The sequence below is a fragment of the Salvelinus namaycush genome, chromosome 12, assembly GCF_016432855.1.
Source record: "Salvelinus namaycush isolate Seneca chromosome 12, SaNama_1.0, whole genome shotgun sequence".
Taxonomy (NCBI): domain Eukaryota; kingdom Metazoa; phylum Chordata; class Actinopteri; order Salmoniformes; family Salmonidae; genus Salvelinus; species Salvelinus namaycush.
The window spans coordinates 47,960,123-47,986,624 of record NC_052318.1 but is presented as its reverse complement, the minus strand read 5'-3'; the positions used below and the strand labels follow the sequence as shown (position 1 = coordinate 47,986,624).

At 42.6% G+C, this 26,502-nt stretch overlaps 1 protein-coding gene across 2 annotated transcripts; it reads right to left on the bottom strand.

Annotated features, from left to right (window-relative positions):
* Positions 1-5,037: 5,037 nt before the first annotated feature.
* Positions 5,038-21,749, bottom strand: LOC120057364 (sentrin-specific protease 3-like). Of its 2 annotated transcripts, XM_039005956.1 has the most exons (12): positions 21,591-21,749; positions 20,665-20,889; positions 17,821-18,509; positions 17,370-17,549; positions 9,211-9,325; positions 8,801-8,948; positions 8,426-8,473; positions 8,109-8,186; positions 7,706-7,843; positions 7,060-7,143; positions 6,918-6,968; positions 5,038-5,589 (listed from the first exon to the last, which is right to left on the bottom strand). In XM_039005956.1, the coding sequence occupies exons 3-12, from the start codon at positions 18,458-18,460 to the stop codon at positions 5,479-5,481; spliced, it is 1,593 nt and encodes a 530-aa protein (XP_038861884.1). In that variant the 5' UTR covers positions 18,461-18,509; positions 20,665-20,889; positions 21,591-21,749; the 3' UTR covers positions 5,038-5,478. The 2 variants fall into 2 exon arrangements, with proteins under 2 accessions (XP_038861884.1, XP_038861885.1); XM_039005957.1 differs by lacking the exon at positions 20,665-20,889.
* Between the last annotated feature and the right edge of the window lie 4,753 nt (positions 21,750-26,502).

Genomic DNA, 26,502 nt, shown 5'->3' with positions numbered 1-26,502 from the left:
TTCCCTGACACCCAAAAGTACTCATTACATTTTGAATGCTTAGCGGGACAGAAATGGTCCAGTTCACACTTATCAATAGAACATCCCTGGTCATCCCTACTGCCTCTGATCTGGCAGACTCACTAAACAAAAATGCTTTGTTTTTAAATTATGTCTGAGTGTTGGAGTGTGACCCTGGCTATCCATAAATAAATAAAAACAAGAAAATTGTGCCGTCTGGTTTGCTTAATAAGGAATTTTAAATTATTCGTACTTTTACTTTTGATACTTAAGTATATTTTAGCAACTACATTTACTTTTGATACATGAGTATATTTAAAACCAAATATTTAGACTTTAACTCAAGTAGTATTTTACTGGGTGACTTTCACTTTAGTAATTTTTTTATTAAGGTATTTTTAATTTCACTCAAGTATGAGGTATGGGGTACTGTTTCCACCACTTGTCATGACCACAGTAAAATTCCAGGTGACCAGTTGAGTCATGATAATCTCCTCTTATGCACTCTGGACATGCGTTGTTTATCAACCATCAGGTCGCTAAAGGCCTGGTACTCAGGGCGCTATTGTCCCTCTAACCACTGACATCAATACAAATGCATCGAAAATCACAAACACTTATCATAACTGTTTTTAAAACTCAGCTCACTCTGATTGATCAATGTGAAGAATTAAGTTCAACAGGTTGAAACTGAGTGAAAACATGGCCGTTGTGGATGTTGCTTCAATGCCTAAAACAACTAAATGGAATGAGCTTCCTAAGGTGATGATAAATTCAAAACCCACATACGCATATTAGCGCTTATGCATAGGCCTATATATGAACACAAGCCTGGAAAAACACTGCATTTAAATAATGATTGTGCAGTTATACAATCCATAGCCTACCACAGGTTGGCCTATGTAACCCATCGGCGGAGGGCATAGGTCCTAAATCAATGTAGCATTTGAGACCAGCCTCAAGCGGGCCAGATGCACAGTTCTCAATATGCCTATGGATGCATTACCGCTTGACCGACACCACTGGTATAGAGATGGACACCATGATATACTACATAAACCCCGTCCTCAATCATTAATTTAACTAAATGGATAGGCTATACGTTTGGCCTATTCAATAGTGGCTTTTTCGTATTGTAGGCTAATCGCCCAGTAGCCTATATTTCCACTAAACATTTACCTGAAAATCAAGGCTAGGCTACTGCAAAAATACCAACATCCCAAATCCCTGGAAAGTAATGTATCTGACGTCCCCCATCCAGCTATGTGGCATCTGCACCCCTGCACTGTAACAGCATATTTTAATAGATATACATTGTAAACCATAGCCTAATAGCATTGCCAACTTGGTTGTCGAACTGAGGCACTTTTCCCCAAAACTATCACTGAAGGTGACGCCGTCCAGGAGAGACCCGACGTGTGGTCGGAGGTCCATGTGGATGGTGTGACGAAAATTGCGTCCATATTGCATCCATATCACCGTAAATGCTGCACGGCCAATGAAGATGTTGGATTGACCATGCAGCGCCTTAAAGTTAAATAAAGGTTTAAAAAAATAAGTACATTTTTAAAAAGCCAATTTATGCTTGCAATATGGACGGGGTGACGCAATTGCGGAGCCTCTGGAGGCATGCAGATAACAAATTGAGCTCTGTACCGCATCGCTGTGCGCCTCTCAAATTTTGTAACAATGCGGAGGGCTCCGTATAGCTCCGCATTGACATGGTTGGTTGATGGTAGGTGAGGGCGGGAAGTCCTGTATAAACACAAACTCACTTCCTTGACAACTTCCTTCACAAAAGCTCTACTATGCTCCGCGAAGTGCAAGAAGTATGATTGCCCTGACTTCTGCAGAGGCCATATCACCTTAAATGCTGCACAGCCAGTGCAGACATCAGATTGACAATGCAGCGCCTTTTAAAAACGCTTGGTGGCGCATCGGAGAGTTTCAAAGGACACGTCATATGCTCATAGGTCCGTGGACAGAGCTCAGTTTTTATATCATACCTAATTATTGATGTATACTGAATGAAAATATAAACGCAACATGTAAAGTGTTGGTCCCATGTTTCATGAGCTGAAATAAAAGATACCAGAAAGTTCCATATGCACAAAAAGCTTACTTAACTAAAATTGTGCACAAATGTGTTACCATCCATGTTAGTGAGCATTTCTCCTTTGCCAAAATAATACGTCAACCTAACAGGTGTGGCATATCAAGAAGCTGATTAAACAGCATGATCATTACACAGGTGCACCTTGTGCTGGGGACAATAAAAGGCCACTCTAAAATGTGCAGTTTTGTCACACAACACAATGGCATAGATGTCTCAAGTTGAGGGAGTGTGCAATTAGCATGCTGACTGCAGGAAAGTCCACCAGGGCTGTTGCCAGAGAATGTAATGTTCATTTCTCAACCATACGCCGCCTCCAACATCATTTTTGAGAATTTGGCAGTACGTCCAACTGGCCTCACAATCACAGACCATGCGTAACCACGCCAGCCCAGGACCTCCATATTTCTGTCTGTTATAAAGCCCTTTTGTGGGGAAAAACTCATTCTGATTGGCTGGGCCTGGCTCCCAAGTGGGTGGGCCTATGCACTCCCAGGCCCACCAATGGCTGTGCCCCTGCCCAGTCATGTGAAATCCATAGATTAGGCCCGAATGCATTTATTTCAATTGACTGATTTCCTTAAATGAACTGTATATAACTTGAAATTGTTTGATGTTGCGTTTATATTTTTGTTCAGTATAGTTTATAGGCTCATCAGAAATGTCCAGATCCTGAAATGGGCAAAACTAGAAACTGTTCCCCATGGGTCATGACCACAGTGTAGATCATGAACTCGCAAATTTCACCAGTCCGCGGCTGACTTCCCATGATTAAATGTCTCTATAACGGAATATTGAATGACATTCGTGCTTTCCTGTAAAATCAAGCGGTTATGTTTTCTAAGCTCATAGGCACTGAAGCTTGTGGTGATCAGCTGCATGTTATTGAGCCTATCCACAATTATATTGACTACAAGTTAAAGTGTTTAGGGATGTAAAAGTGGCTTTCTCATTGACCTAGGCCAATTTGGACTGGGCACATGACCCACTATAGTGACTGTCAATCATCAAATCAAAGGAATGAAAATAATATATTTACAAAATAAATAACATTTATCCATTTATTCGATTACATATGTCAAATCAAAAACATGAAGAACGACCCATTTATAATTTTCTGTGTCAGCAAGCCATGACTATTCATTGGCCAAAACGTACTGGTGCACAGGCAGAACCAGAACCGATAATTAAAAACACAACATTTGAATAATCAAATCATTAATTTTCTCATTATTTAATATTTCCTTTAGACAAAACAAAACCGTTTGTGTTGAATGATTTCAGATTCAAATAAAAATAAATCAATTATCTTGTCATCTAATAGGAAATATTAATTCACCAAAAGCTAAATGGACCACAAACCATGTTCACTAAAAATGAATACAAATCAACTGAAAATAAGGTTGTGATCCATCAACACTTCATCAAGACTTCTTTTCAGTAGGTCATATGATTGAGTGTAGTCTGGCCCAGGAGTGTGAAGGTGAACGGAAAGGCTCTGGAGCAACGAACCGCCCTTGCTGTCTCTGCCTGGCCGGTTCCCCTCTCTCCACTGGGATTCTCTGCCTCTAACCCTATTACAGGGGCTGAGTCACTGGCTTACTGGTGCTCTTCCATGCCGTCCCTAGGAGGGGTGCGTTACTTGAGTGGGTTGAGTCACTGACGTGATCTTCCTGTCTGGGTTGGCGCCCCCCCCTTGGGTTGTGCCGTGGCGGAGATCTTTGTGGGCTATACTCGGCCTTGTCTCAGGATGGTAAGTTGGTGGTTGAAGATATCCCTCTAATGGTGTGGGGGCTGTGCTTTGGCAAAGTGGGTGGGGTTATATCCTGCCTGTTTGGCCCTGTCCGGGGGTATCATCGGATGGGGCCAGTGTCTCCTGACCCCTCCTGTCTTAGCCTCCAGTATTTATGCTGCAGTAGTTTATGTGTCGGGGGGCTAGGGTCAGTCTGTTATATCTGGAGTACTTCTCCTGTCTTATCCGGTGTCCTGTGTGAATTTAAGTATGCTCTCTCTAATTCTCTCTTTCTTTCTCTCTCTCGGAAAACCATGCCTCAGGACTACCTGGCATGATGACTCCTTGCTGTCCCCAGTCCACCTGGCCGTGCTGCTGCTCCAGTTTCAACTGTTCTGCCTGCGGCTATAGAACCTGTTCACCGGACGTGCTACCTGTCCCAGACCTGCTGTTTTCAACTCTCTAGAGACAGCAGGAGCGAGATACTCTTAATGATCGGCTATGAAAAGCCAACTGACATTTACTTCTGAGGTGCTGACTTGTTACACCCTCGACAACTACTGTGATTATTATTATTTGACCCTGCTGGTCATCTATGAACATTTTAACATCTTGGCCATGTTCTGTTATATTCTCCACCCGGCACAGCCAGAAGAGGACTGGCCACTCCTCATAGCCTGGTTCCTCTCTAGGTTTCTTCCTAGGTTTTGGCCTTTCTAGGGAGTTTTTCCTAGCCACCGTGCTTCTACACCTGCATTGCTTGCTGTTTGGGGTTTTAGGCTGGGTTTCTGTACAGCACTTTGAGATATCAGCTGATGTAAGAAGGGCTATATAAATACATTTGATTTGACTTAAATGAAAGTTATTTTATTTTCAACACTATACCCCTGGCTATCCCCCAACAACATCAAGGACCAAAAAATTATCTCTCTTGGCCTCCCAAGTGGCGCAGCGGTCTAAGGCACTGCATCGCAGTGCTTGAGGCGTCACTACAGACTCGTGTTCGATCCCAGGCTGTGTCACAACAGGCCGTGACTGGGAGTCCCCTTGGGCTAGCACAATTGGCCCAGGGTCGTTCATATTAGTGGAGGGTTTGGCCAGGGGGGGCTTTACTTGGCTCATCGCGCTCTAGCGACCCCTTGTGGTGGGCCGGGCGCCTGCAGGCTGACTTTGTTCATCAGTTGAATGGTGTTTCCTCCGACACATTGGTGAGGCTGGCTTCTGGGTTAAGAGGGCGGGTGTTAAGAAGAGCAGTTTGGCGGGTCATGTTTCGGAGGACGCATGACCCGACCTTCACCTTCCCGAGCCCATTAGGAAGTTGCAGTGATGAGACAAGATCGCAATTGGATATCACGAAATTGGGGAGAAAAAGTAAAATATGTTAAGATATATTTAAAAAAATATTATAATAATCTCCTACATCACACTCTAAGTGCAACAACCGTTCTTTTGTTTAGTATCCTCATAGGAGTACAGTTTACTTATATCAAAAAGGAAAATAAACAGATAGAAAGAAAATAAAAATGCAACAATGTCCATCTTGTAAAAAACATATCTGCCTAGAGAGCTGGGGGAAGGGAAGGGTGAATAGCCTTTGTCTTCTTTCGTTCTACGATAGTTCTTTCATTCAAACTCACAGTGAGAGCTTGCAATGACACAACTCTTTGTACATGAGTCTCCTTAGCTTTGGCATATCCAGCTGGCCAAAACTGAAAGGCTGCTCTAAGGCTAGGCACTTACAGTACTGTGGAGAGAAAAAACAGAAAAACGAAGCAAAGTTAATGTCAATGGCAAATGTAATGATATTATCTCAGCAAAAAAAGAAACGTCCCTTCTTCAGGACCCTGTCTTTCAAAGATAATTCGTAAAAATCCGAATAACTTCACAGATCTTCATTGTAAAGGGTTTAAACACTGTTTCCCATGCTTGTTCAATGAACCATAAACATTTAATGAACATGCACCTGTCGAACGGTCGTTAAGACACTAACAGCTTACAGACGGTAGGCAATTAAGGTCACAGTTATGAAAACTTAGGACACTAAAGAGGCCTTTCTACTGACTCTAAAAAACACCAAAAGAAAGAGCCCAGGGTCCCTGCTCATCTGCGTGAACGTGCCTTAGGCATGCTGCAAGGAGGCATGAGGACTACAGATGTGGCCAGGGCAATAAATTGCAATGTCCGTACTGTGAGATGCCTAAAACAGCGCTAGAGGGAGACAGGACGGACAGCTGATCATCCTCGCAGTGGCAGACCACGTGTAACAACACCTGCACAGGATCAGTACATCCGAACATCACACCTGCGGGACAGGTACATGGGTGATGGTCGGATTCGCGTTTATCTTCAAAGGAATGAGCGTTACACCGAGGCCTGTACTTTGAAGTGGGATCGATTTGGAGGTGGAGGGTCCGTCATGGTCTGGGGCGGTGTGTCACAGCATTATCGAACTGAGCTTGTTGTCATTGCAGGAAATCTCAACGCTGTGCGTTACAGAGAAGACATCCTCCTCCCTCATGTGGTACCCTTCCTGCAGGCTCATCCTGACATGACCCTCCAGCATGACAATGCCACCAGCCATACTGCTCGTTCTGTGCGTGATTTCCTGCAAGACAGGAACGTCAGTGTTCTGCCATGGCCAGCGAAGAGCCCGGATCTCAATCCCATTGAGCGTCTGGGACCTGTTGGATCGGAGGGTGAGGGCTAGGGCCATTCCCCCCAGAATTGTACGGGAACTTGCAGGTGCCTTGGTGGAAGAGTGGGGTAACATCTCACAGCAAGAACTGGCAAATCTGGTGCAGTCCATGAGGAGGAGATGCACTGCAGTACTTAATGCAGCTGGTGGCCACACCAGATACTGACTGTTACGTGAAAGGACGTTTCTTTTTTTGCTGAGTTTACTAGAGTACTGCATTTATGATAGATATCAAAGCAAATTACTTTTCTACCGGTTTGTGTGTAGCATACAATGAAGTATGAAAACTGTTACCAACACACAACATGATTAGATAGACAGATTGCGCTTTAGGTTCTGTTATTGAAATATGAATAGTGATACTTAAGTTAACCCACCTGGAGGACAAATGCTCCGCAGTCGCTGTCATTGTTCTGCCTGCCCACGTTCTGGGAAACACATGGGACAACAACAATCACATAAACAAAGGATCAACTGACAAATAAACATTGCCCACCAAAACTCCAAAAGCCCTCTTACCATTTTGAAGAAACCCTTCCACCCTGTGATAAAATCCTTCTGCTCTTTCTTGATTGCCTCAGCTTGTAAGTATTTTGCAATGTGCTAAAAAACCAAGAGAAATACAGGGGTGAATATGAATCCACTGAGGGATAACAAAAATACAGGTATATCCACTGAGAGGAGCAGATGTGTAATCCTATAGATCAGTGGTATTCGAAGTCGTGGGTCGCGGGGGAACAAAACATTTTATGAACAAAAAAATCAAGAGTACAGATTATTGTATTTGACAGTATACAAAGGTTTGAGACAGATCATGTGAAACGTTTACTCAAAAGTTTATTTACTGGCTTCTTTTCATCTTGATAAGAGATAAAAATGCAATGAATTGAAGGTTATTTGTAAAAATCTGTAAAAATCTAAATGTACAGATTTTAAGATTGTGTCATTAGATTTGGGGTGGGCTCGTGAGAAATTCTTGGGGGGGAAAAAATGGGGTTTCCCCTGAAAAAGTTTGAATACCACTTCTATAGATCAAAATTACAGACTGACCAAATGGAGTGTTTGTACTGGCATAAAGGCAGATTTATACTTTCTACATTCGTATAACTGCACGGGTCTGACTGCACAGATAGACTTTAAGCCCAGGGAGGTACACTACACAGACCTTTGGGCAGCGGCGGTTGAGGGTGCGCTGGGAGTCAAAGTATGTGATGGCGCGCTGTGGGACGTCCACACACACCAGAGACCAGTGCACCTCCAGATGGATAGGGATCAACAGTAGCCTCTTCTGGAAAATATTCACCTGGAAAAAAAGATATGGATGGAATTGTAATTTTATTACATATTTTCCCCCCCTCTACTTTTCTTTACTCTCTAGGGACTACAGTGATACATTTACAGAAATGCTGATTAGTGTGCATTGTTCACGTAAAATACATTATAATAATACTTCTGGCATGTTGATTCAAAAACAAACAAAAAAAATGCATACAAACAAACCAACAAACACACTTGACAACATAACTATAGAACTCCTGCTAAATAAAATTCCGCCAGGGATAACTCACATTTTTTGTCCACCGTTTGACCCCGTCGTAGCCCTTTGTCCTCAACTTGTCGTAAAAAAAGCTGTTGAAAAAATGAACCTGAAAGAAAGAGGAGAGTAGCCATGGTGTGAAAGGGAACACATAATACACAAGTTGAGTTTCTGCGCACACACAATAGCGGGGCTTTCCTGTGTTGGCGGGAAAAATGCAGGCAAATGGCAAATGGGGAATGGGGCATAACATGACCGATGAGGTAAGAGCACCTAAATGTCATCCGAATTTCTCTCTCCTAAACATATATTTTACATTCATATTACTAGGCATGTTCATTTTCTCACCTCTTCTGGGACTGAGTCCATAACCATATCACCATACATGTTCATGATCTGTGGTTCAAGACAAGATATTATTAAAGACAAAACTTTAATATAATTTCTTAAAAACACAAATATTTATATTATTTAGTCCCAATGTTTACATAAATCACACACTGAAAAAGAAATGAAAATCTCACTCTATTCTATACTGAATCATATATAGAATTGGCAAATCATAAGTACATTTGAAATATTTAATAAACTGCTCATGTAAAAAAACTCACAAAAAGTAAAAAATGTGAGGTGATTTGGCCTGACCAAGACAGACCAACTGAGATGTGCTATTGTGGCTCAGAGAATACAGTGTTCTTTTCAAATGTTAAAGAGTAGAAGTACCTGGTCATTGAGCCAGTTCTGTCCATACAATGTGCTGAGGTCATCCATTGTGAGGGTGTGGCGCTTGTAGTTGACACGGAACCCCCTCACCATGGCAGTCCCAGACAGACGCTGGTAAGACTGGATGAGGTGCTGCACAACAACTCTCCTTTGGAAGGGACACAACACTTAATGAGACACTTTTCAACATGAAAATACAAAACATGTTCATTAGACAGACACCAAACGTTTCGAACAGCAGTGTGACGGGGAGGGACTACTTGGACTACTTGTACAATAAGAAACGCTTGTTTTCATTTCCCACTGCAAAACACTGAAAAGTAATTCCCATCGTGTGCCTAATGAAAATGACCCAGGATGCTGGAATGCAATGAGCATGATGAGGTTAAAGGCCAATAATCGTGACAAACCTGTGTGGATCGGAGAAGTTCTTGCTGGGGAAGATGTCCTGTAGCTTGTCCACCACCTCATCCACATGGATAGGGATCATGCTCCCGTACTGGTGCAGGAATTCATTCAACATACCTGGGAGAGATCGGAGACAGTCACAAAGCCACACAAATTAAATGACACCTTTTATTATATAATCACCAAATGACATGTTTTAAATCACCTTATTATATTGTATCTATGGTTAAAGCTTCAGTCTGGAGATTGAGCTCAATCAATGCATAATTTCTGGTATAAATAGTAAAAACAATTTGCCCAGTCAACGTTGACCCTAACCCATTAATGGACCATTTAGGAATATTTCTTCAATAGCCTACCAGATCTGGAGTGAATTAATTAAGGGCTGTCCCTGACTAAAATAGATCTTGGTCGACCGAGAGACATCCAGTTCTTTCGACCAATCGAAATGTTTCAAATAATTTTTCCATATAGACAGACACCCTATGAGTTTGAATAAAATCAACTACATATGCACTGAGCTTGTCTGATGCTTTAAGCACACTGTTTGATTAAATAATGAAGACACGCAAATGACTCACACGGTGTTAAAAACAATGACAGCGAGTGCCTGTGACTGGCGCTGTTGTCTCACTCTCCTAACTACTGCAGCGAAAAGGCACCACACCAGCTCTGTCCGTGCTGAAGCTGCATTTCTTTTTTTTCCTTCTTTTTTTTATCCCATTTTCTCCCCAATTTTTGTGGTATCCAATCGCTAGTAATTACTATCTTGTCTCATCGCTACAACTCCCGTACGGGCTCGGGAGAGACGAAGGTCGAAAGCCATGCGTCCTCCGAAGCACAACCCAACCAAGCCGAACTGCTTCTTAACACAGCGCGCCTCCAACCCGGAAGCCAGCCGCACCAATGTGTCGGAGGAAACACCGTGTACCTGGCCCCCTTGGTTAGCGCGCACTGCGCCCGGCCCGCCACAGGAGTCGCTGGAGCGCGATGAGACAAGGATATCCCTACCGGCCAAACCCTCCCTAACCCGGACGACGCTATGCCAATTGTGCGTCCCCCCACGGACCTCCCGGTCGCGGCCGGCTGCGACAGAGCCTGGGCGCGAACCCAGAGACTCTGGTGGCGCAGCTAGCACTGCGATGCAGTGCCCTTAGACCACTGCGCCACCCAGGAGGCCCCGAAGCTGCATTTCTGACTGAAATGTTCTGTTACCGAACTCCCTAATTTAGGAAAAACATTCCCTATTCCCTCAACCCTTGCTCTCTTTAAGTGAAACATGTAAGCATCGCATGCATGTGACCAATATGGCCTATCATAATCAGATCAATAAATTGGTAATACAAAAAAAACTCTGAACACAGTAACAACAAGGAGGACGTCAAAAATAAACTTGAAATGGGCAAATGTTAGTTTACTGGTTGCTGAGGAGGGAAAGGGGAATTCAGATCTGTGGAAGACATTTGACTTAGTTGGGGAAACTACTGGAGATCCAGAAAAAGGAGGGTATAGGAGCAAAAAGCGATATATAAAGCCTTTATCACAGCAGACTAAAAACAGTTGCATGCATTTGTGAATTGAGGTTTATTTATTGTTTAGGCTAATTATTCAAAAGCTCCATTTGTTATTTAATTTTAAAACTAAAATGTATGCTGTGTGATGGCATGAACGAATTCATGATTGATTGATACAGTAGCCTAAATATTGAAATATAGGCCTAAGTAAGGTATGGTATTAAGACTAAACAGGACGCACTCTTAGGCCTACAGCTTGATGGTGGTTATACAAGGATACTATACAAAGCCTACTAATGATAACATTACTTATTATTATAATGATCATAATAATAATTTTAATAACAACAATAAGGAGATCAATAAAAAGGAGGGTATAGGAGCGAGAGCTGTGTGCATATTGTGTGACAAACAGGTGCTGTTAGATTACAATATAATTTTATGCCTGTTTGGAACAGTGTAAATAAGTAACACCAGTCTGTTCTAACGGGAATTATTTGTAAAGCCTTTATTACAGCATAGCAAAGATTAAAAATAGACGAATCTGTGAAATTGCTTTATCCGCCATTTTGCCGATGCAAGAGGCTTGGTGCTCACAGAATCAGAAGGCTATTAAACAAACACTCAAACAGGCAAAATCCGTCTTATTTCTGTAGAAGTATTCAGACCCCTTGACTTTTTCCACATTTTGTTATGTTACGGCCTTATTCTAAAATGGATTAAATTGTTTTATTTTCCTCATCAATCTATGACAAAGCAAAAATTTGACATTTTTGCACATTTATTTTTATTTTTATGTATCACGGGAAAATGACATTTATATAAGTATTCAGACCCTTTACTCTGTACTTTGTTGAAGAACTTTTGGAAACGATTACAGCCTTCAATATTACGCTACAAGCTTGGCATACCTGTATTTGGGGAGTTTTTTCCATTCTTCTCTGCAGATCCTCAAGCGTTGTCAGGTTGGATGGGGAGCGTCACTACACAGCTATTTTGAGATCTCTCCAGAGATGTTCGATTGGGTTCAAGTCCGGGCTCTGGCTGGCCCACTTAAGAACATTCATAGACTTGTCCCGAAGCCACCCCTGCGTTGTCTTGGCTGTGTGCTTAGAGTCGTTGACCTGTTGGAAGGTGAACCTTCACCCCAGTCTGAGGACCTGAGCGATCTGGAACAGGTTTTCATCAAGGATCACTCAGTACTTGCTCTGTTCATCTTTGCCCTCGATCCTGACTAGTCTCCCAGCCCCTGCCGCTGAAAAACATCCCCACAGCATGATGCTGCCACTACCATGCTTCTCCGTAGGGATGGTGCCAGGTTTCCTCCAGACGGGATGCTTGGCATTCAGGCCAAAGAGTCCAATCTTGGTTTCATCAGACCAGAGAATATTGTTTATCATGGTCAGAGTCCTTTAGGGGCCTTCTGGCAAACTCCAAGAGGGCTGTCATGTGCCTTCTACTGAGGGGTGAATTCCGTCTGGCCACTCAACCATAAAGGCCTGATTGGTGGCGTGCAGCAGAGATGGTTTTCTTTCTGGAAGGTTCTTCCATCTCCACAGAGGAACCCTTGAGCTCTGTCAGAGTGACCATAGGGTTCGTGGTCACCTTTCTGACCAAGGCCATTCTCCCCCGATTGCTCAGTTTTGCCGGGCAGCCAACTCTAGGAAGAGTCTTGGTGGTTCTCAGATCCGGTCTCAGAGCTCTAAGGACAAATCCTCATGACTTGGTTTTTGCTCTGACATGCACTGTCAACTGTGGGACCTTATATTGACAGTTGTGTGCCTTTTAAGATGTAGAAACATCCCCAGGATGATCAATGGAAACAGGATGCACCTGAGCTCAATTTCAAGTCTCATAGCAAAGGGTCTGAATCCTTATGTAAATAAGATATTTCTGTCTTATTTTTAATACATTTGCTAAAATTTCTCTAAAACTGTTTTCACTTTGTCATTTTGGGCTTTTGTGTATAAAATAAATCCCCTTCAATTTTAGAATAAGGTTGTAACTAGTGATGCACCAATATGACATTTTTGGGCCGATATCCGATATTTTCCTTGCCAAAAAACCTGTTACTGATATGCGATATTAAACATTTTTGCGGCCTTAAGCATTCTAGTACAGTTAAATAGTTAACACACATGGACGCAGCGGTCTAAGGCACTGCATCTCAGTGCAAGAGGCGTCACTACAGTCCCTGGTTTGAATCCAGGCTGTATCACATCCGGCCGTGATTGGGAGTCCCGTAAGGCGGCGCACAATTGGGTCAGTGTCGTCCGGGTCTTGCCGTCATTGTAAATAAGAATTTGTTCTTAACTGACTTGCCTAGTTAAATAAAGGTTACACACACACACCACACTGAGCAAAAAGTTATTTTGTTGGCATTTACGTATGTCCCCATTACCAGTAAAACATAATCAAAACCTATTTCTTTAACTTACTTGCTATGCTGTTTCGTTGTTAATTTGTTCAGTCGTTTCATTCTCAACCAGGATGTCTATGGAACACCGTTTGGTTCTTTGCGTGTCTAAAAGATATACATCAAATAACACTATTTGACGTGTCAAATAAGCTTGTTGACCAATCAGGACTTGAATATGACTGCACGTCACATAATAATTTAACGCATTCATACATTTTTTACTTAGTTATTACACATTGATTACACTATCACTCGTATTTCATATGTCACAACAATACATCGATACGTATGCTATGATGCTGGTAAAGTTGTCTCGCGCACCTACACTGATGGTCATAAAAAAAAGCTAGCTAGCTCATGGATGCAAGCAATGTTCTTCCCCAAAAACATAGCAATACGACAATCTGTTTCAGTAGCTATAGTTAGCTAGCTAACTATATAGCTAGGTGTCATCTAAAATAACCCTAATTTATAAGACAGTTCTTATTTGATTAATGGTGGTCGGGCCCATTTATGTGAAGCTAGCCACAATAAGGATTAGCCACAATAGTAGACTTTGCAGTTAGCCTTCAAAATAAAAGTACGTTATTGACAGTGATGCAAATTAATACAAATCGTATAATTATGCGATAATTGAATAGATCCTGGTAAATGAGGTTGGAATGTTATATAAAATCAACAAAAGACAAAATCTCCTGTACTCCCTGTTCACCCATGACTGCGTGGTCATGCACGCCTTCAACTCAATCATCAATGTTGGCAGACGACACTACAGTGGTAGGCTTGATTACCAACAACGATGAGACGGCCTACAGGGAAGAGGTGAGGGTTCTCGGAGTGTGGTGTCAGGAAAACAACCTCTCACTCAACGTTAACAAAACAAAGGAGATGATCGTGGTCTTCAGGAAGCAGCAGAGGGATCATTCCCCCATCCACATCGACGGGACAGTAGTGGAGAAGGTGGAAAGTTTTAAATTCCTTGGTGTATATATTACGGACAAACTGAACTGGTCAACGCACACAGACAGCGTGGTGAAGGCGCAACAGCGCCTCTTCAAACTCAGGAGGCTGAAGAAATTTTGCTTGTCACCTAAAACACTCCTGTCGGGCTGTATCACCGCCTGGTACGGCAACTACTCCGCCCACAACCGCAAGGCTCTCCAGAGGGTAGTGCGGTCTGCACAACGCATCACCGGGGGCAAACTACCTGCCCCCCAGGACACCTACAGCACCCGATGTCACAGGAAGGCCAAAAAGATCATCAAGGACAACAACCACCCAAGCCACTGCCTGTTCACCCCGTTATCATCCAGAAGGCGAGGTCAGTACAGGTGCATCAAAGCTGGGACAGAGAGACTGAAAAACAGCTTCTATCTCAAGGCCATCAGACTGTTAAAACAGCCTTCACTAACATAGAGAGGCTGCTGCCAACAGACTCAAATATCTGGCCACTTTAATACATTTAATAAAGGTATCACCAGTCATTTTAAATAACGGCACATATGTTATACATTACCCTCTCTCCCTCAGTAACATGAATAAGTATATTTCATATTCTCAGAACCCAACACTAGTTAATACTTACTCACAATGATTCCTAAATCATTGCTAAGAATAATGACAATGACTGCAGTTTCTACTGGTCATTGTTTTCAGGCTGGTTGTATTGGTGCTAGCTAGGTAGCTACCCCAGAAGTTGCGGTCGAACAAATAATGCTTTATTACCAACGCGGTATTGTAAACACATCGTTCGTGGCTGGTGTTTGCAGACTTTTGTACAGCTTTGACAGTGATACTGATTGTAGTGTTGGCGCTTGGCTTGCACGTGCAAATTCAGAACACACAACATTCTACAATGGAACTGTGTTATTTGACATGTCAAATTAAAAGCTTATTTGACGCGTCTAATAGTGTTATTTGACATGTATCTTTTTTGACACGCAAAGACCCAAACAGCATTCCATAGTATGTCGTGAAGCTAATAGCAGTGACGCTATTACTGTGTAACTCCGGTAGGGCAACATCTGAAAAATAGCGCACTTGGTAGTGTGTACCGGTGCTCACCCAGTCGGCGAAAGCCAACATCACCCACGACAGAGAACAGTTGATTGTCAAGGGAAATGAATTCCATTATCTTGGCGTTAATGGATTTCGCCTTTGAGTTGTCTCGCTGAAATTTTGTTACTCTTTCAAATGACTGCTCGACTTGTTGACTTCTCGGTCCACACTGCAGACATTGTGGGCTAGGTTAGGAATGCTGTGTTGCACGTGTAGCGCAGCATTTTACGTGGCGTCATTACGTCATGTACAGTGGGGCAAAAAAGTATTTAGTCAGCCACCAATTGTGCAAGTTCTCTCACTTAAAAAGATGAGAGAGGCCTGTAATTTTCATCATAGGTACACTTCAACTATGACAGACAAAATGAGAAAAATAAAATCCAGATAATCACATTGTAGGATTTTTAATGAATTTATTTGCAAATTATGGTGGAAAATAAGTATTTGGTCAATAACAAAAGTTTCTCAATACTTTGTTATATACCCTTTGTTGGCAATGACAGAGGTCAAACGTTTTCTGTAAGTCTTCACAAGGTTTTCACACACTGTTGCTGGTATTTTGGCCCATTCCTCCATGCAGATCTCCTCTAGAGCAGTGATGTTTTGGGGCTGTTGCTGGGCAACACGGACTTTCAACTCCCTCCAAAGATTTTCTATGGGGTTGAGATCTGGAGACTGGCTAGGCCACTCCAGGACCTTGAAATGCTTCTTACGAAGCCACTCCTTCGTTGCCCGGGAGGTGTGTTTGGGATCATTGTCATGCTGAAAGACCCAGCCACGTTTCATCTTCAATGCCCTTGCTGATGGTAGGCTTTGTTACTTTTGGTCCCAGCTCTCTGCAGGTCATTCACTAGGTCCCCCCGTGTGGTTCTGGGATTTTTGCTCACCGTTCTTGTGATCATTTTGACCCCACGGGGTGAGATCTTGCGTGGAGCCCCAGATCGAGGGAGATTATCAGTGGTCTTGTATGTCTTCCATTTCCTAATAATTGCTCCCACAGTTGATTTCTTCAAACCAAGCTGCTTACCTATTGCAGATTCAGTCTTCCCAGCCTGGTGCAGGTCTACAATTTTGTTTCTGGTGTCCTTTGACAGCTCTTTGGTCTTGGCCATAGTGGAGTTTGGAGTGTGACTGTTTGAGGTTGTGGACAGGTGTCTTTTATACTGATAACAAGTTCAAACAGGTGCCATTAATACAGGTAACGAGTGGAGGACAGAGGAGCCTCTTAAAGAAGAAGTTACAGGTCTGTGAGAGCCAGAAATCTTGCTTGTTTGTAATTGTAATTTGCAAATAAATTCATTAAAAATCCTACAATGTGATTTTCTGGATTTTTTCCCCTCATTTTGTCTGTCATAGTTGAAGTGTACCTATGATGAAAATTACAGGCCTCATCTTTTTAAGTGGGAGAACTTGCACAATTGGTGCCTGACTAAATACTTTTTTGCCCCACTGTACCTACGTTATATAGGTATGCACGTCAGCTTTGACATGGGTTTTGCACATCGGCGTTAAACTGGACATCCCTAGTTGTAACGTAATAAAATGTGGAAAAAGTGAAGGGGTCTGAATACTTTCCGAATATACTGTATATGGATGATTTATAAAGCCAGGCACATTTAACAGTTAAGCTATTGTCTATAGACCTAATTAAGTTTGGGTTTCCTCTCTCCTCAATTTTCTTAGGCAAGAGCTGTGTCCTCGTCTCTGCTGCTGCTGCCTTCGCCGCATTGTTCTCAATCCTAATACGCTGGTTAACTTTGCTATTATGCACATAGCAACATAGGGAAAGGTGCCAATTCTACGGCGCACTGAAAATTGTTTCAGAACCGCGGACAGCGAATGTATCCAACGCTGGAGAAAGCGCATGTTATAAAATAATATTCAATTTATTAGTGTTGCACCATTATTTTTACATAATATAACCATATACAACTTCAGTATTACATGTCTTAGAGTGATGGACTGTGCAATCCCCGTGGGCCCCCACAATGGATTAGTTCACTGAGACAGGAGCGAATCAGACAGGTGTCTTGCGCACCATGAATTTGCTCAACTAAAGAAATCTCAGTCCAAAGAATCGACCAGTCGACTAAATGGGTTCAGCCCTACCTAGTGTGGTTTTCCATTTGTTTTTAACAGAAAAGTAGACTAGTATTCAAAGCTGTTTTACCTTGTACACAGGAGATGTGTTCACTGCTGAGTTGCTGCTGAGGTGGTGGTTTATCCCTGTGGATGGTTGGCAGGCCTATAGGCGATTCCCGGAAGCCCAGCCCGTCCCTGTCCCCAACCTTGGCTGCATTACTCGCCACCTCATTCCCTATGTGTCCATTCGTCCCACACACCCAAGGGTCTGAGGAAAAATAGGAGATGGGTGCAGATTGTGTAAAAAATATGAACATTTATTAACCATTTCAGCTCTACAGAACAGTCTGTGATCATTCTTTCTTTCATGAAATGCTACTGCTCATTTTTGAAAACACAAATTAAGTAAAGGGGGTGGAGGGAAACAAGTCATTCTGATACAACTTCCAGTTTACATGTTGGCATATATTAATATATATTCATGTTTCATGCCACATCCAACATTAAATTTGGTCCAAAAACAACAACATTATACATACCATCTCCAGCCTCTATATCTTCCCTTCCCTTAAAGCAGCCCTGAGTTCCCCCATGCAGACAGGATCTTCCTGGCTTCTGTCTGTTGTGGAGATGTTTGTTCCTGCTCCTGAGGTGCCACCTCCTAGGCCTAGCTCGCCTGTACCCCAGGCCCAAAGACCCAGCCCATTTAGCCAGCTGGCACCATGTCCTCCAATGCAGGGCCAAGCGAGTGCGGCGGTTCACAGTCCTACTGAGTCTATACCAGCGCAGCAGCCTCCGCATCCTGAACCCATTGGGCTGTGTTTTTATTTGTGAGGGGCTACCAGAGTCACTGGCTGTGGATCTACTCTGATGATGTGATGGCGATAGAAGTGGTGCAGTCCAATCATCCTCTCCTGGTTCTTCCCAACTGAAATCCTCCTCCTTATCCTCTTCACCGTGGTCCATATCCATACGTTCTTCCATGCCCCACATGCTAGCTTCCTCCTCAGGCCGTCCTAGCTTGAAATGCATGGAACTTCTATGAACATGGTGAGGCGTTCTGGAGTCCAACAGATATCGTGGTCCAGTGGCCTCCTGTCTGACTGTCTCAGGGTCCCCTGCCAGTGTCAGCTCATTGGTCCAGTGGTTCTGTGCCAAGCTGTCTCCACTGTCTCGCATCTCTCTCTCCACGGGCACCCCACCAACAACACCTGCTTATAGCCTCTGCCTGGAATACAAAACAAGTGGAAATTGTAGTTAAGGAACAAGTGATAGTAACTACTGTAACAATAGTAATAGTAGTATTAGACCAGGTAATACTCTTAAACCATTCATTCCCACATTTTTCTCCAGACAAGCCACTATGCAAATCTTATGCGATTAGTAACCCTAACATGTAACCCATATTGCTTTTTAGAGAGAGGAGAGTAGAGAGAGTGAAACATACAGTGCTCTGCCTATAATAAAATTAACTGACATTTTCCCCTAATCCTTGGCCCCAATACAGTACATTCGTAAAGTATTCAGACCCCTTTGACTTTTTTCACATTGTTACGTAACAGCCTTATTCTAAAAAGGATTAAATAAAACATTTTCCTCATCAATCTACAGAACGACACCCCATAATGACAGTGAAAACTGGTTTAAAAAACTGGTTTGCAAGATCGAATCCCTGAGCTATCAAGGTAAAAATCTGTCTGTCAAAATCCTAGGCCGTCATTGAAAATAAGAATTTGTTCTTAACTGACTTGCCTAGTTAAAAAAAGATTACATTTTTATTTTTTAATAAGGTCTACTGCTACATCAGCCCCAATTGTAAAAATAGGTGTACTCCTGCATTTCAGCCCCAATATTCATACAAACCAGGTCCACACCTGTACTTCAGCTCCAAATTACATACCTACAAAGTCTGCACCTGTGCATAAACCCAATTAGTCAATTGGTCCCATGTGCATCAGTTGGTAGAGCATGGTGCTAGCAACGGCAGGATTGTGGGTTCAATTCCCATGGGGGACCAGTTAGAAAATATAGGCACTCACAACTCTAAGTAGCTCTGGATAAGAGCGTCTGCTAAACGACTAAAATGTCAAACTAAGCAAGGTCTAAATGTCCTCCAAGCCTGAATACTCAAACTGTAAACCACCCCTGCACCTCAGCTCCAGAACTCTTACAAACCAGGTCCACACCTTTGAGTCCCAATTCTAATATAAAGACCTACACCTGCATATTTCAGATTAAAATACCCCTACGAACCAGGTTTACACCTGTGGCTATGTCCCAACACTGATAAACCAGGTCTACCCTTGTGATTATTCAGCAAACCTCACATAAACCAGGTCTACCATTGATAAAGAGAAACCTAGACATTAAATACTTTTTAAGTTATTAAACTAATTCAGTTTATGATGTATCTATACATGGCCAATTCCCCAAAGTAACAAAATATGAAGTTTTTGTCAGAATCACTGATTTAAAACAAATGTGAAGGATAATGGAGAATGGAAAAATAATCTGTCAGATCATATTGGTCAAGTATATCCATAACCCAACTCAAATCTACTGAAAAAATAAATACATCTGCTATAATTAAATATGTATAAAAATGTATTAAATAAATTGGAGCAAATGTGACCGCTATACACTATATATACAATAATATGTGGATGCCCCTTCAAATGAGTGGATTTGGCTATTTCAGCCACACCCGTTGGTGTATAAAATCGAGCACACCGCCATGCAATCTCCGTAGACAAACATTGGCAGCAGAATGGCCCGTACTGAAAAACTCAGTGACTTTCAACTTGGCACCATCATAGGATGCCACCTTTCCAACAAGTCATTGTCAAATGTCTGTCCTGCTAGAGCTGCTCCGGTCAGCTCTAAGGGCTGTAATTGTGAAGTGGAAACATCTAGGAGCAACACAAGCTCACGGAACGGTACCGGCAAGTTCCAAACTGCCTCTGGAAGCAACGTCAGCACAAGAACTGTTCGTCGGGAGCGTCAAGAACTGGGTTTCCATGGCAGAGCAGCCGCACACACGTCTAAGATCACCATGCACAATGCCAAGCATCGTGGTGTAAAGCTTGCCGCCATTGACTCTGGAGCAGTGGGAACGCATTCTCTAGAGTGATGAATCACGCTTCACCACCTGGCAGTCCGACGGATGAATATGGGTTTGGCGGATGCCAGGACAATGCTACCTACCCCAAATAGATAGTGCCAACTGTAAAGTTTGGTGAAGGAGGAATAATGGTCAGGGTTGTTTTTCATGGTTCGGGCTAGGCCCCTTTGTTCCAGTGAAGGGAAATCTGACCACTACAGCATACAATGACATTCTAGACAATTCTGTGCTTCCAATTTTGTGGCAACAGTTTGGCCCTTACCTGTTTCAGCATGACAATGCCCCCGTGAACAAAGCGGGTCCATACAGAAATGGTTTGTCAAGATCGGTGTGGAAGAACTTGACTGGCCTGCACAGAGCCCTGAACTTAATGAATTGGTATGCCGACTGCTAGCCAGGCCTAACATCAGTGCCCGACCTCACGAATGCTCTTGTGGCTGAATGGAAGCAAGTCCCCGCAGCAACGTTCCAACATCTAGTGGAAAGCCTTAACAAAAGGAGGTTGTTATAGCAACAAGCAGGTGTCTACATACTCTTGGTCATAGATTCAATGTATTGAAAATGGCAGATATGTAAACTAGACACTCTAAACATTATATTTACAAAATCAACATAAGTCAACAATGTATTTATTTTTTAAGCTGTTTAATACAGACCTTTGGTACCAAATTCGTCAATAAAAGTACACGTATGAGATTTATACTTAGGGGTCTTTTGACCATTTTGAGAAATCATGAAACTTCCCTGAATCATACTTGACACCGTAATAATGCATAATATATAACTTATTTGTTTATAAGTACAACTTTAACTTCTCTTGACTCTGTAAAGTGCAAATGTAAATGTTTCAACTATTGTGACCGATGAGATTAAATGGGTTAAGTGTTTACTTATCACGGGAGGCCCTGGCATGGATTACTGAAATATTAGTGCTTAGTTTAGTTTCGGGCAAATGTTTCTCGCAAACTGGGATTCGCTAAATGTGTGTCGTGAATAAGAACCTTCGTTGTGATAAGTGAAAATATAATGAAACACACGATACTTCATCCAACCGGATAGGAGGTCAGAGGATAAGTATCTTGCTGGCCAAATTGTCTTTCATATGAAGCGCGCGCAGAGCACATAAAATCGGATTCTCAACACGGCGAGGTGTCGGTTGGATGAGTGAGGGAGAAAACAACTACTTACCGTTTAGATCTAGTGTTTCTCCGAAAGAGATACCTGTCAATGGTCCATTTTGTGTGTATTTTCCGTTATTTGAATTGAATACATCGAATAAACGATAAATGCTTTCCCATTCAATGAAAACTGGCGCTTGCTTACGCTTCTGTGAAGCAGACAACAATAACTAAGTACTTCCGGGTCACGGATTTTTGGAATCCTCCAGAATATGTGTCCCATGAGGTATACTTTGTGAATTAATAATTAGGACAAAAATGTACACAATTATCGATATGTTATACTAGTTATCATACAAAGAATAATTAAAAGTATTTCTAAAAGATATGTATCACACAACGCCAAAGTTTTGAGGGAGTGTGCAATTGACATGCTGACTGCAGGAATGTCAACCAGAGCTGTTGACAGAGAATTTAATGTTAATTTCTCTACCATAAGAATTTGGCAGTATATCAAACCGGAAAACCACGTGTATGGCGTCCTGTGGGTGAGCGGTTTGCTGATGTCAATGTTGTGAACAGAGTGCCCCACGGTGGGGTTATGGTATGGCAGTAGCGGTAGGTGTGTAAAATCACTGAGGAAGCCAAGCCAGTAAAAAATACATATTACAACCTATGGTGTGATTATTGCATTGTTTGCTCTATAACCCATTTGTTCATACGACACCTTGATATAAAATAAGGCCGTGCCAACAAAAATACAACAGTAACAGGGTGGTGGAATAAATTCAACTACACATTAGTTTGTTTAATCACAAAACCGGAAAGCAACATCAGTCCGATGAAGTCCACAAAGCAAATATTGCATACAAACAGTTATATCACCTGTAGCATGGTCAAGCAAGTTAATGTTTTCAAAAGTTTACTAAACACCTACTGATTTAGAACCACGTAGTTACCGCAAGTCAGCACAAAGTCAATATGAGCACTGCCTCCGCTATTCCAGTACTATTTCAACTTAAATATATACCGAAAACCAACTTAAAGATACCAAAAACAATTTAGTCCAATCAACGTTGCTAAATATCATATGGCTGTCCATGGTACTGATTTCCGTGTGTGTGTGTGTGTTTGTTGGCGTGCGCAAGTTAAACTAAAATGTCGACTCACCTTACTTGTAGACTAGTTGAACAGCAATGCCATCCACCTCTCTTCAATGTTGGCAAAACAGTCTATGGCTCTGTCATACAGTAAGTACAATGAACCAGCGAAGTTGGCTAGCTAATGTGAACTTACTATCTACAGTGCATTCGGGAAATATTCTGACCCTTTGACTTTTTTCACATTTTGTTACGTTACAGCCTGATATAAAAAAATGTCTCATCAATCTACACTTATTACCCCATAACGACAAAGCAAAAACGGGTTTTTAGAAATTGTTACACATTTATAAAAAATTAAAAACAGAAATACCTTATTTACATAAGTATTCAGACCCTTTGTTATGAGACTCGAAATTGAGCTCAGGTGCATCCTGTTTCCATTGATCATCCTTGAGATGTTTGTACAAATTGATTGGACATGATTTGGAAAGGCACACACCTGTCTATATAAGGTCCCACAGTTGACAGTGCATGTCAGAGCAAAAGCCAAGCCATGAGGTTGAAGGAATTGTCGGTAGAGCTCAGAGACAGGATTGTGTCAAGGCACAGATCTGGGGAAGGGTAAAAAAAACATTTCTGCAGAATTGAAGGTCCCCAAGAACACAGTGGCCTCCATCATTCTTAAATGGAAGAAGTTTAGAACCACCGAGAATCTACCTATAGCTGGCCTCACAGCCAAACTAAGCAATCGGGGGAGAAGGACCTTGGTCAGTGAGGTGACCAAGAACCCGATGGTCACTCTGACAGAGCTCCAAAGTTCCACTGTGGAGATCGGAGAACCTTCCAGAAGGACAACCATCTCTGCAGTACCCTAATCAGGCCTTTATGGTAGAGTGGCCAGATGGTAGCCAATCCTCAGTAAAAGGCACATGACAGCCCACTTGGAGTTTGCCAAAAGGCACCTAAAGGACTCTCAGACCATGAGAAACAAGATTCTCTGATCTGATGAAACCAATATTGAACTATTTGGCCTGAATGCCAAGCGTCATGTCTGGAGGAAACCTGGCACCATCCCTATGGTGAAGCATGGTGGTGGCAGCATCATGCTGTGGGGATGTTTTTCAGCGGCAGGGGCTGGGAGACTAGTCAGGATCGAGGCAAAGATGAACAGAGCAAAGTGTAGAGAAATCCTTGATGAAAACCTGCTCAAGATCGCTCAGGACCTCACCTTCCAACTGACAACGACCCTAAGCACACATCCAAGACAACGCAGGAGTGGCTTCGGGACAATTCTCTTTGACCCACTCAAAGGCCGATTGAAATTCGAAAATCTCTGGAGACCTGAAAATAGCTGCGCAACAATGCTCCCCATCCAACCTGATAGAGCTAGAGAGGATCTGCAGAGAAGAATGAGAGAAACTCCCTCAAATACAGGTGTGCCAAACTTGTAGTCATACCCATAAAAACTGTAATCGCTGCCAAAGGTGCTTCAATAAAGTACTGTGTAAAGGGTCTGAATACTTACAGTACCAGAAAAGTTTGGACACACTTTCAAGATTTTTCTTTATTTCTACTATTTGTCACGGTTTTCTAAAGTTGAACCCAGAAGCAGACCAGGACAAGGAGAGTAAGACGAAGGTGAGTATTTATTTACAAGTTTAAATGTAGTGATAGAAAAATCCAAGTGGCGGAGCGGGCAGCGGAGGTGAGTTGATGGGATTGAATAGGCAGATCCAAGGAAGTAACTGAAGTCACCGACGACCAGGTAGGGATGGGATGAGTGTTCCGGGTGAATGACTGTAGACAGAAAAAACAGAGGGGAGTTCAAGGCAAGCAAGACGTACAAAACAACAAAACAAACTCTATCAAACTGGAGGCTGATCCGCTGGCACAACATACTGTTCATGGCTAACGATCCGGCAGGGAATGGATGTCAGGTCAGCGCTTATGAAGTGGAGGGGTGATGATCAGGACCAGGTGTGCAGAAAGCTGATGGGATACAGGTGCGGGTACTCAGAGATCCTCCAACTAGCTACGTCGCCCGGCAACCAGACAGGGTGCGTTCCAGGACACCGGAAAAAACACTCCAGGACAGAACACAGGCAAAAACAGACTCAGGAAGCGGGATTCGTGACACTATTTTCTTCATTGTAGAATAATAGTGAAGACATAAAATCTATGAAATAACACATATCATGTAGTAACCAAAAAAGTGTTAAGTAAATCAAAATATTTGTTATAGTTTAGATTCTTCAAAGTAGCCACCCTTTGCCTTAATGACAGCTTTGCACACTCTTGTCATTCTCTCAACCAGCTTCATGAAAAATGCTTTTCCAACAGTTTTGAAGGAGTTCCCACATATGCTGAGCAATTGTTGGCTGCTTTTCCTTCACTCTGCGGTCCAACACATCCCAAACCATCTCAATTGGGTTGAGGTTGGGTGATTGTGGAGGCCAGGTCATCTGATGCAGCACTTCATCACTCTCCTTCTTGGTCAAATATCCCTTACACAACCTGGAGGTGGGTCATTGTCCTGTTGAAAAACAAATGATAGTCCCACTAAGCGCAAACCAGATGGGATGGCGTATCGCTGCAGAATGCTGTGGTGGCCATGCTGCTTAGGTGTGCCTTGAATTCTAAATAAATCACAGACAGTGTCACCAGCAAAGCACCATCACACTTTCTCCTCCATGCTTCACGGTGTGAACCACACATGCGGAGATCATCCGTTCACCTACTCTGCGTCTCACAAAGATACGGTGGTTGGAACCCAAAATCTCCAATTTGGACTCATCAGACCAAAGGACAGAGTTCCACCGGTCTAATGTCCATTGCTCGTGTTTCTTGGCCCAAGCAAGTCTCTTCTTATTATTGTTGTCCTTTAGAAGTGGCTTCTTTGTAGCAATTCGACCATGAAGGCCTCATTCACGCAGTCTCCTCTGAACAGTTGTTGTTAAGATGTGTCTGTTACTCGAACTCTGTGAAGCATTTATTGGGGCTGCAATCTGAGGTGCAGTTAACTCTAATGAATTTATCCTCTGCAGCAGAGGTAACTCTAGGTCTTCCTTTCCTGTGGCGGTCCTCATGAGAGCCAGTTTCATCATAGCGCTTGATGGTTTTTAAGACTGCACTTGAAGAAACTTTCAAAGTTCTTGAAATATTCTGCATTGACTGACCTTCATGTCTTAAAGTAATGATGGATTGTCATTTCTCTTTGCTTATTTGAGCTGTTCTTGCCTTAATAATATGGACTTGATCTTTTACCAAATAGGGCTATCTTCTGTATACCACCCCTACCTTGTCACAACACAACTGATTTGCTCAAATGCATTAAGAAGGAAAGAAATTCCACAAATGAACTTTTAACAAGGCACACCTGTTAATTGAAATGCATGCCAGGTGACTACCTCATGAAGTATGATGAGAGAATGCCAAGAGTGTGCAAAGCTGTCATCAAGGCAAAGGTTGCCTTCTTTGAAGAATCTCAAACACCTTGTTGGTTACTACATGATGCCATATGTGTTATTTCATGGTTTTGATGTCTTCACTATTATTCTACAATGTAGAAAATAGTAAAAATAAAGAAACTGTGATGAGTAGGTGTGACCAAACTTTTGACTAGTACTGTATGTACATGTAATATTTCAGTTTTTTTCTTATTTGTAATAAAATTTGAATACTTTCAGACCCCTTATTGGCTGGGCCTGGCTCCCAAGTGTGTGGGCCTGGCTCCCAAGTGTGTGGGCCTATGCCCTCCCTACCCCACCCATCACTGCTCCCCTGCCCCACCTGCCCTGAATGACTGGTCGCCACTGCATCTACCTGACAGGTGTGGCATATCAAGAAGCTGATTTAACCTCTACAGCAGGGGTGTCAAAC